Source organism: Chaetodon auriga, chromosome 3 (assembly GCF_051107435.1).
Source record: "Chaetodon auriga isolate fChaAug3 chromosome 3, fChaAug3.hap1, whole genome shotgun sequence".
NCBI lineage: Eukaryota > Metazoa > Chordata > Actinopteri > Chaetodontiformes > Chaetodontidae > Chaetodon > Chaetodon auriga.
This window is the reverse complement of record NC_135076.1, coordinates 19,908,571-19,918,204: the sequence shown is the minus strand read 5'-3', so window position 1 is coordinate 19,918,204 and position 9,634 is coordinate 19,908,571. Positions and strand designations below refer to the sequence as shown.

The following is a 9,634-nucleotide window of genomic DNA, read 5'->3' as shown; positions in this document are numbered from 1 at the left end:
GCCATGAAATCTGGTACCATCCTTTGTGTCCCTCTCACAACAAATTTTAATTTAAAAAAAATTGAATTTGCTCAGTCCATTAGTTTATGACTTAATGCCAGGAAAACCAGTGACATTCCCATCAGCCTCAGCTGTGGAACATTAAATATGGTAAACATTACCCCTGCTTAATGCTGGCTTTGTCTTTGTAAGTGAGCATGCAGAACATCTGGCTTAAAGCAGTGCTGGTTCACTCCCCTTATAGCTCTGCTTTGGTCTCCACCAAACATCTGTCTCTTTAGCTGCTAAATGCATCACTCAGATTCATTTACATTGTCCTAAATCACAATTACAATACCCGCTGTCCTTAGAACGCCAATATGGGTAAGGAAGAACTCTCCCCACCACAGGTGATCTGTCTCAGGTATTACGGTCAGGATATAGTGACAGTTTTAGCATAAATGGCGAAAAGTTTTTTTTTTTTTTTTTTATAAAAGTTGCCTACTGAACCTTTAAATTTGTTGTTTAAAAAGACAAAAAAAGCATGCAGTGCCATAGAAATGTGACACTGGCAGCAGTTATTACTGGGTTTCCCCTGGTGTGTAACTGCTCCTGTCTCCTCCAGCCTCCCACGCACCTCCTCACCAAATAGGCAGCTCCAAGACTGACTCCTCCCTGAGGCTAATGGTGATGGTGCAGTATTCCTACCCTGCCAATTAAAGACAGCGTGGAAGAGAGCTGATTAGTATCTCTGTTTGTGTAAGCTGTTAAAGCTAATTCAGGGTAGAAGAGGGACAGTGGTTGTGAAGGACTGGGGGCCTGACAACCCTGCTGGATATGGGATATTAAGTGGGAGGCTTTCATTAACAACACTTTGTGTTAGTCTGGGGGAGCATGAGTGTCACATAACTGTGGTAAAATCAAGTAATTAGAAAGACAGGACAGATGCAGAACAGGCAGACATGAGGGAAAGAGGGAGAACAAGGTGGTGATGCTTTCCTGAAAATGCTGGAAATTTACTTGAAGTCAGAGGAGAGCCTTGAGGAGTGTTTTCATCTTCTCTTTTTCATGATGTGCAAGTAAAATGTCTGTATAGTTGCCTGGGTAAAAACACAGAGATGCCAGCCTGCTGTGCATAACAGGGTGGAATCAAAGCGTTTCGGGGTCCACGCTCCTGAAACCCTGTTGTATTTGTTAGGGTGATTCTTCATTTTGTACCCTTAAAAGTGTCTGGGTCTCAGCTGGTTCTCAAACTTGGCAGATTGGTTGGCAATACCCCCCACTACTCAGCCCGAAAATAAATAAATAAATAAAAAGGCCAGTTGGTGGTGCTATATCAACAAACTTTGTGTCTTCAAAAGGAAATTTCCTGTTCCTAACAGCTTCAGAAAATTCATACCTGTACTTTTAGATTGGATGTGCACAGTATGGAGCCCAATAGATAAACCAGAACTGACATTCTTAACCACTGTTGATGCATCATGTATTGATACAATGTATATGTTGGCAGATAATATGTGTACAAAAAATTACTTCTGCAGTAAATTCTAGCAATAAACACTACTTTCAGCAACTAACATTTATTGTTTTTGTCCAGTTAAGTGTGCTGATTTATTTTGAGTAAAGTTTCCTGTCATGTTATCTTGTATTTGCTGTTATGTATGTGTTTTGTCCTACTGGAAAATATTCTGCCTCAGACATGATCCAAATTTTACAAATCCTTATTAAAAATGTTAATGTAGCATGTGTCTGAAAAATGTTTCATGAGCTAATAAAGGCACTCTTGTTTTTATCTTTTTGGCACTGCATTGTTTCAAATAGTCCAAAGGGTTTTTAAATGGTTTATGTAACATAAGAAGTGGGAAGATTTCTGAAACCCATAATAAAACATCTAATCCTTTGGTTTATCTGGGGGGAAAATAAGTTTATTTCTACTGGATAGCAGCATTAAGGGAAGAAAAAAACATTATTGACCAATATATCAGATTTAATTTTGGCCTCAAAATCCCTGAATCAGTCAGTCTGTACTAGCGAGCAGCTCAGAGCTTCAGTTCTGACCCCCTCAGTCTGTATACACCACCAGTGGACATGCAGTACTAATGCTTGGTAATTCCACTCATTACATCTAAAATAAGTGCAATGATGAACTGTAAATCAGTAACGACATAAGCAGATATGATGTGGAACTTTTCCTTTAATTAAAGTATTTCACACCCATTAACACAGTAAAGCCAGAGAACAGCTGTCAGTGGTTGTAGCATCACAATAAAAAAGTATCTACCTGCACAGGCCAGACACACAACAAGAACAGCAACAGCACATGGAAACCAGCTTCCACTGTTTATCTAAGTCGGAAAGAAATTAAACATTTCAGTGTCAAGTAATGGACTGGCAGTTTTCAGTTTCATTTTTCAGAGAGAGCCTGTCAAGACAGGAAGACTTGAGAGACACTTCAGCATATATACAGTATATTAAAAAAGCAGAATTAAAAGTGACTATCAATGAAATACAACATCCAACTGACCACCACCACTCTAGGTCTCTCTCTCTCTCTCTCTCTCTCTCTCTCTCTCTCTCTCACACACACACACACACACACACACACACACACACACACACACACACTGATGCTTTCCTCAATTCTCATTTTAAATGCTATTATTCAAGCCTTGTACCTAATTAAACGCCAATCGAGTGCAGGGATATAAGGACAGATTTCCACCACAACAACAACAACAACAGGCTGGATAATAGGAAAGTTAATTCTGGTAATACCTCTGTGGATCAGATAAAGGTTTGCATTTAAAATGACAAACCTTGTTTTTAACCACACAGTCGGGTTGTTTGTTGGTTCACCATTTTGGTCCAAGTGTCTTGACAACAATTGAATGAGCTGTCATAACATTTGGTACATGCATTCATGGTCCTCACTAACTTTTCAGTGAGCCAGGACAGCTGTTTCTTCCCGTTTTCCATCTTTGTGCTAGGCTAAGTGAATCACCTCACAGCTCTAGCTCAATATTTAGATCACGCAAGCGCTAGTATTTATCATCTCTCTTGACAAGAAAGCCAAAAAGCACATTTCTCAAAATGTCAAACCATTTCCTGAAAAACGAACACCGATTAATGCTAACATAACCTGCTATCATGCTAACGGTAGCAGGAGACTGGATATAAATAGCCTAGCGTAGACTGATGAAAATAGAGCCGAAGCTGAGTCTGAAATATTGACTTTGCAGAAGGCAGATATTTTTTCCATGAATTCCGTAGCGACAACATGTTCCTTTCACTGGCAAACCATATTTTATCTCCCATCTTAATCAATCCAACAATTTTGAGACCATTAATTTGCTTGCAAGGCTACTAACTGGTTAAACAGGGAAGAACGATTCATTTTACAAAAACAATAAAATACTTTGGGACCGTAAACAAACTTTTTACAGGGATTATTGAGGATGTTTGGCTTTTTAGAAAGTTTAACACTGCCACAGGGGAAAAAGGCAGGGGGGCTTGAAGGTGGGTTTATCAGGACACTGTGTAATGTATTTAATCTTCTCTGAAACCATCTGGAGACAGGAAGTCAAACAAAAAATGGTTTTTTATCATATATTTTTCTGTAGATTTTGGTCAGCTTGTAGAAAAGAAAGTCAAAGAAACACACAAAAAAGTAACAGTGATTTTACCTCCCATCAAATTAAGACAACTTTGAGCACCTCTTACAGCTACAATACAGTATTTCTTCAGATATGTCTACTGATAAGGTTGTTCTATTCAGACACGTGGACAAGCTTTCCACAATTTGCAGAGTATGAATCTGTGACCAGGCCACAGTTGTTGACAGCACAGCCCGGCCAGACAGAAGTCGTCAGATACAGGAACTGTTTATTTTCTCCCTGCATTTCAATTCTATTAAATAAAGCCACATTAAAACAGTCAAAGCATTTAGTTATAAAAAATCGGTCTCAGTTAGACGATTTGCAGAACACATCACCCATATTCGTGTCAGCAGCAAATCCTCAATTAGAGCCCGAGGCGACCCACCACTAGACAATAAGAATCCACTTTAATTTAGTATTGACGATACTGAAGTATGTTAGTCATGCTAGAAGAAAACTCAGAGAGGGTTTGGTAACAACAGGGTTGAGTACAATTCAGGAAGTCTGAGAAGAAAATACAATAACTCTACGAGCAGGCACTGTATGTTTGCAACAGCAATTACAACAGATCACTGACTTTCACACCATAACAACCATCAGTGTCACTGCATATGAAGTATATAGAAAGCATATCAATAGCAGTGCTACAGGTGAGCTACAAACACCAGGTGAGAGTAATCCTCACAGAATTAAGCTGAAGCTTTGGGCCAGTGTGTGAGAACCCTCAGTAATTTGCATCGCTCTGATGTCTATGACGTCTCTGACTTCTTTTCCGGCTGTAGTCGCTCTCCTCACCCGAGCACTCGAGGCTGCAATCACATGCAATTTCTTCTAATTCTTCAGATGGACAGCTGAGTGCACAGAGAGAGAAGAGGGCTGCTTGTTCATGTCAAAACACATGACATCGTTTTCCTACTTGTTTTTCCTGTTTCTTTCATGACATTTCGTCTCCTTCCCCGGGGCTTCATTAACGTTGAAAGAGACATAATTAAAATGCCTCTCATCAGAACTTCTCAGTTGCTGGTGCATAATTGGCATTTCGCTGACAATCGTAGAAACAAGTACATATGTAGTTATGTGCAATACAAATCCAACACACGTTTAGAGTCATTTCAAACCGTTCAAAAGCATTTTACAAAATACTACATAGAAAGTCAACAGTTTTGGACAAAATATCATGCTAATCAAAACACACTCTCTTTCTCTCCCACACACACATACAGAGTAAGGCTTTAGGGCTTCATAAAACTTTGAGCATGTCATGCAAACACCAGTGTGTCAGTGACATATTCGTGCCATGCAACTGGTCCTCTGCACTGTGACATCAGTGCTCTTCTCATATAAGACATTAAATACATTAACATGCACACAAGTTACTGTATTTGTCCACTGCCGATACTGTGACTGAGGCAACAGACAGGTTGCATAAATCGTCAACTGTTTTATCCTGTTTTTACATAATGGACAATTTGACTTTTAATCACTTTTTTTTTTGTCCCACTGCTATAAAAATTAACCACAAAGCAGTTAAATTAAGCACTTTGCTACTGCCACTTGTATTAAAATGATTTGTATAATGATATCCATTAAGTGCTACTTCAGAAAAAAACATTGGGAGAGACGGATTTGACGTGTATGACATCCTTGTGACTGGACATTTTTGGAAAGTGGAAAGAAATTTTAAATGACCGTGTGACTGACTCAGAAACTCGAAGCTAATCATCTCTGCTGCTGTGTTCGTGGTGTCTGTGCATGCATAACACAGAGGTATCGCCAAGCCCTCTCAATGCAGAGTGAAGATGTTGGTTTCGATGTAGGTGTATTTGGCAAGCGCCTGTTGCCTAGTTGCAGAAGATTTAATCATGGTGCCCACAGTAGGTGAGGCTGCAGCTGTAAGGTTCACACAGGTTCTTCAACCGCACAGAAATAAAGTACATATCAAATAATATGAAGTAATATCCTTGTCATATATCCAGCACATATTTCTTCCGTGTACAGTGAGTTGTGTTTCATGCAGTTGAAGTCATAACTGGTGGCTATTAAAGATATTAAAATCCAGGTATCCCACACTGCATAAATATCTGCCTATAATTTTTAAACCAAATTTTTAAAAAAGCAAGATAATAAAATCATTGAGTACAAACAAATCCCACAGAAAATTTCACGATTTTTCATTTCTTACTTGAAATAAACTGACAACACAAGAACCAGGTTCCAAAGCACTGTTCGGGTCCCGATTTTGTTTGTGTACTTTGTATGTGTGCTGCAATTCACGGCCTGCTGCTGGTTTCACGCTATTCTGCTGACTGACAGTGGCGGCTGCTATGAGCTAACAAAAGTAGGAATTAAAATATATTTAAGAAGCTATGAGGAAGAAAATGCATTCGATATGTTTGTTAGACCTCAAGTATTCATACAGTGCGTTTTGGTAAATAGGACTAAATGTAAACACAACCTTTGTTTACCAGAAAACTCCACAGGGCACCTTTGACTTTAACTTTACTACATTACGGACAAAACTCTGTTTGCAGCACGGACACACTACTGAGGTTTTCCTCTCTGTTAATAATATAATTACATGATCAGATTATGCTTGCTTACTTACTTGCTTAACTAATCATTTTAGAATTTCATTTTTGATGTGCATGTAAATGTATCTATTGTGGCTGCTCTGTTTGTCCCTCGCCCTCCCCTGTAGGAGGCGGGATATGGCACCTTGGATCAAAGGGTCATTTGCACATCAGGATGTAGTGCCACTTCAAAGCCTGCGCTGAGTCACAAAAGCATCTTTGTGCCGGACATGAGAACGGTGTAGCTAATGTAGAATCACATCCCATGGATTTATGTCACATTACAATGATAAAACCACGCCACACATGACGAGCACAGGGCAGGCAAGGACACCAGGACAGGTGGACGCACAGGTGCTGACAAACCTTTGAACCAGACCTGGCTGAGGAAGTTGGCTGGGAGATATGTCCAGAAAAAAAACCCTTTCATCTGTCCAATTCATCTGCTGCTATTGAGCCCAGCTTGGTTTAATGAGCATTCATTTCTGGGAGAAGGACCCAGGCAGGTCTCAACCACCATAAATCCTTCATCCATCCACGTAGATCAAGAGATTTATTTTCTTCTGTTTTTTTTTTTGTTTTTGTTTTTTTCATTATTTTGGTCAGATCTTAGAAGAAAGCTTTTCTTTAACTCTTCTTTTGCTCTCCTTTCATTGTAATGCTCACTGTTTTCATCTGTTGGAGCCGTTTGTATAGAAACCAGTGCAAACACCTAATTTAAGTTTCAATCCATACCCTTGTTTTTTTTGCCCCCTTTGACCTCCAGGTCCTGTGGCTTTAAAGCCCTGAGAGCAGCTTTGTCAGAGGCACCTCTCGCTCTCCCAGCAGTGTGTCCCTCTTGAGGCTGGTGCCTTTGTTCACCACCTTGAACTTCACCGACAGGTTCTTCGCCTGAACCGAGCTAATCGAGTCAAAGAAGAAGTCCTCGTTGAAGACTGGGTTGCGGCTGTTCTTGATGATGTTGCTCCGTTGCTTCTGCATCTTGCCCGGGTTCAGGTAGACGGACACGCAGCAGTTGATGCTCTTGATGTCAAAGTGCTTGTCGTAAAGACTCTCAGTTGCCAGGATGCGGATGAGCAGGCGGGAGGTGCTGGAGTCGTAGTTGGCACTGATCCTCACCGAACCGCCTTTGTGCAGATTGATGGTGTGCTCCCGTTGGAGCCCATGCTCTGTTGCTCCAGCCCCGCTGTGGAAGGAGGGCAAGTGGAGCCGTCGCTGGATGTTGGGGCTGGGCTCGGCTGAGCTGCACTCATCGGTGGAGAGGGAGCTGTGGCGGGCGAACGTCCGCTTGGCTTTCACGACTTTGGCCTGCGTCTCGTGGGTGAAGATCTTGAGCAGGGAGGCAGAGCGGGACAGCAGAGGAGAGCTGAAGGGAGAGGACTCAGCAGAGGAGCAGGTGTCACTTTCCCCGCCGCTGAAGTATCGATAAGGATTCATGTGAGAGGTGTTGAAGTCAGCTGGATTCAGATGGTTTCCACCTTCGCTGCTCTTCCCCTTCCTCTGGGTGTTTGGGGAGGTGTTAGGGCTGGCATGCTCGCAATGGAACAGTGACTCTTTGCGGCGAGTGTGGGGGCTTTCCTTCAGGGTTGCAAAGCCATAAGGTGTTTGAGTCTTGGGAACATAAGGTAGGGACATTGCTGTTTGGGACTGGGGGTCCGCATTGGTGTCTCCAGCCACAACGTCATCAGCACTCTCTATCTGTATGATGTGACGATTCGCTGCTCGCAGCAAGTTCTTGGTGTCTCCTGCGATCTTGGCGACCAGGCGTGGACTTCTTGGGCTGCTGATCTTCTTCCCACTGCTGATGGTTTGCTCTGAAGTTGAGGGTTGCAATCCTTCTTTGGGCTTCACATTGGGAATCTCAGGTTCTGGAGGGCTGCTGACAAGCTTCGGAGGAATGAAAAAGTCTGGGATCTTGTCGGGGGTGAGCACATTGCTGTAGGACGAGGTGACGCCTTTCTTGTCTCCGTTCTCCCCCTGTCGCAGCACGCCAGTCTCCACCGACCCTCGGATCTTATCCAGAACCCACATGGTCCCACCAGCCAGTGGGATGTGTGGGTGTGAGGAGTTGATGCAGTCAGGTGTGTCTGCAATTAATAACACACGGGAGGTGGGGTGGGATGTAAATGATCAGAGGATGGTTACTCCACAGGGAACAGAGATAAAAATAACACCGAGGTGTTGAAGCACCGATGAGCAGTCTATCTCGAAACTGTAAGTACGTAAAGGTTTAAGACTGTATAAACACAACATATTGAAGCTTTTCTCTGCTTGTTACATTTTAAGAGACAGGAACTAATGGCCATCATGTCTCAGTAGGCAGTAATGTCTGAAGGTCTCTGAACTGACAAATGACACAAAATCAACCAAAATTCAACTCGATTGTAATATTTACCACAAACAAAACAGTTATTGTTTTAGCCTGGCTTCATTGATTGGTTGTAATAAATATTTCTAAATGTAAATAAGCTGCAAAAGTCAGTCTGGGAAGATATTTATAACAAGAAAGAGGCTGCTTTACTGTTTTCTTTTGAATCTTTAAATTTAAAATTATTTTATTTTACTATTAATTGACGTTGTGTTAACATGAAAGATCGTTGCTCCCTCTTTTCCTGCTATAACTGAGAACCGTTTATGTGTATTTTATCCTTCTTCTATCCTTGACCATCTCAGAAAATTCAGATTTGATTTTGGTTTTCAGACTTACCCAAAAAACAAAACGTCAGATTGATTTTTGCCTAAATGAGTAATATTGAAGATTATCTAACAACAGATTATCTTTCTGCTCCTTTTGATCATTTGGATTTATGAGTTTTAAGAACAAGAAGTTGAAGGAAAACATTAGCAAAAGTACCAAACGATTCTTCAATTCAACAGGTGCCGGAAAGCTTCCTCCTATTGCGCACCACTCGGTTTTCTAAAACCTCTAACGTCCAAGTGTCTTCAGGTTTAAGGGTTCACACGCTGCTCCTGCCTCCAGAAATGTTTAAAAACACACTTACAGCACTGCAGAAAAGGACACGCTCCTCCTTGTCCGCTTGCTCCGTCAGTAACAGGTGTTTTCTCCTCGGTAAAGCGTGTGCGCTCCGCGGCGCTGCTCTGCGCCCTCAGACGATCTCCGCTCCGGAGCGCCGGTCATGCGCTTTATACGCGGCACAGGACCGCGGCTGACCAATAAGATCAAACTGTGCGTTTCCCAGCAGGGCCAACTAGAAAACACACTGGTTACATGTCGCAGGCAGAGGGATCTTACAGGTGGGTTTAACATGTTTAGCCAGCGCGCACTGACCAAAGAAATCATGCTTTATGGGAATATCAGTGCTGGTGTTACAATAACGACAAGTGCACTTTGCCACCTTGTTTTCGTTCCCCAGGAATCAAAACGGGTCTTTTAATTGTTTTCACTCTTGAGCAGACATGAGGCATTTT

The 9,634-nt window shown here is 41.9% G+C and overlaps 1 protein-coding gene across 1 annotated transcript; it reads right to left on the bottom strand.

Moving 5' to 3' along the window:
- Nucleotides 1–6,805: 6,805 nt before the first annotated feature.
- On the bottom strand, nt 6,806–9,319 carry LOC143318643 (C2 calcium-dependent domain-containing protein 4C). Its single transcript, XM_076727086.1, has 2 exons — nt 9,208–9,319; nt 6,806–8,292 (listed from the first exon to the last, which is right to left on the bottom strand). The coding sequence occupies exon 2, from the start codon at nt 8,234–8,236 to the stop codon at nt 6,983–6,985; it is 1,254 nt and encodes a 417-aa protein (XP_076583201.1). The 5' UTR covers nt 8,237–8,292; nt 9,208–9,319; the 3' UTR covers nt 6,806–6,982.
- Between the last annotated feature and the right edge of the window lie 315 nt (nt 9,320–9,634).

What these genes read in the sequence shown, in the direction of transcription:
- LOC143318643 (XM_076727086.1), bottom strand. Translation starts at nt 8,236, where the DNA reads ATGTGGGTTCTGGATAAGATCCGAGGGTCGGTGGAGACTGGCGTGCTG.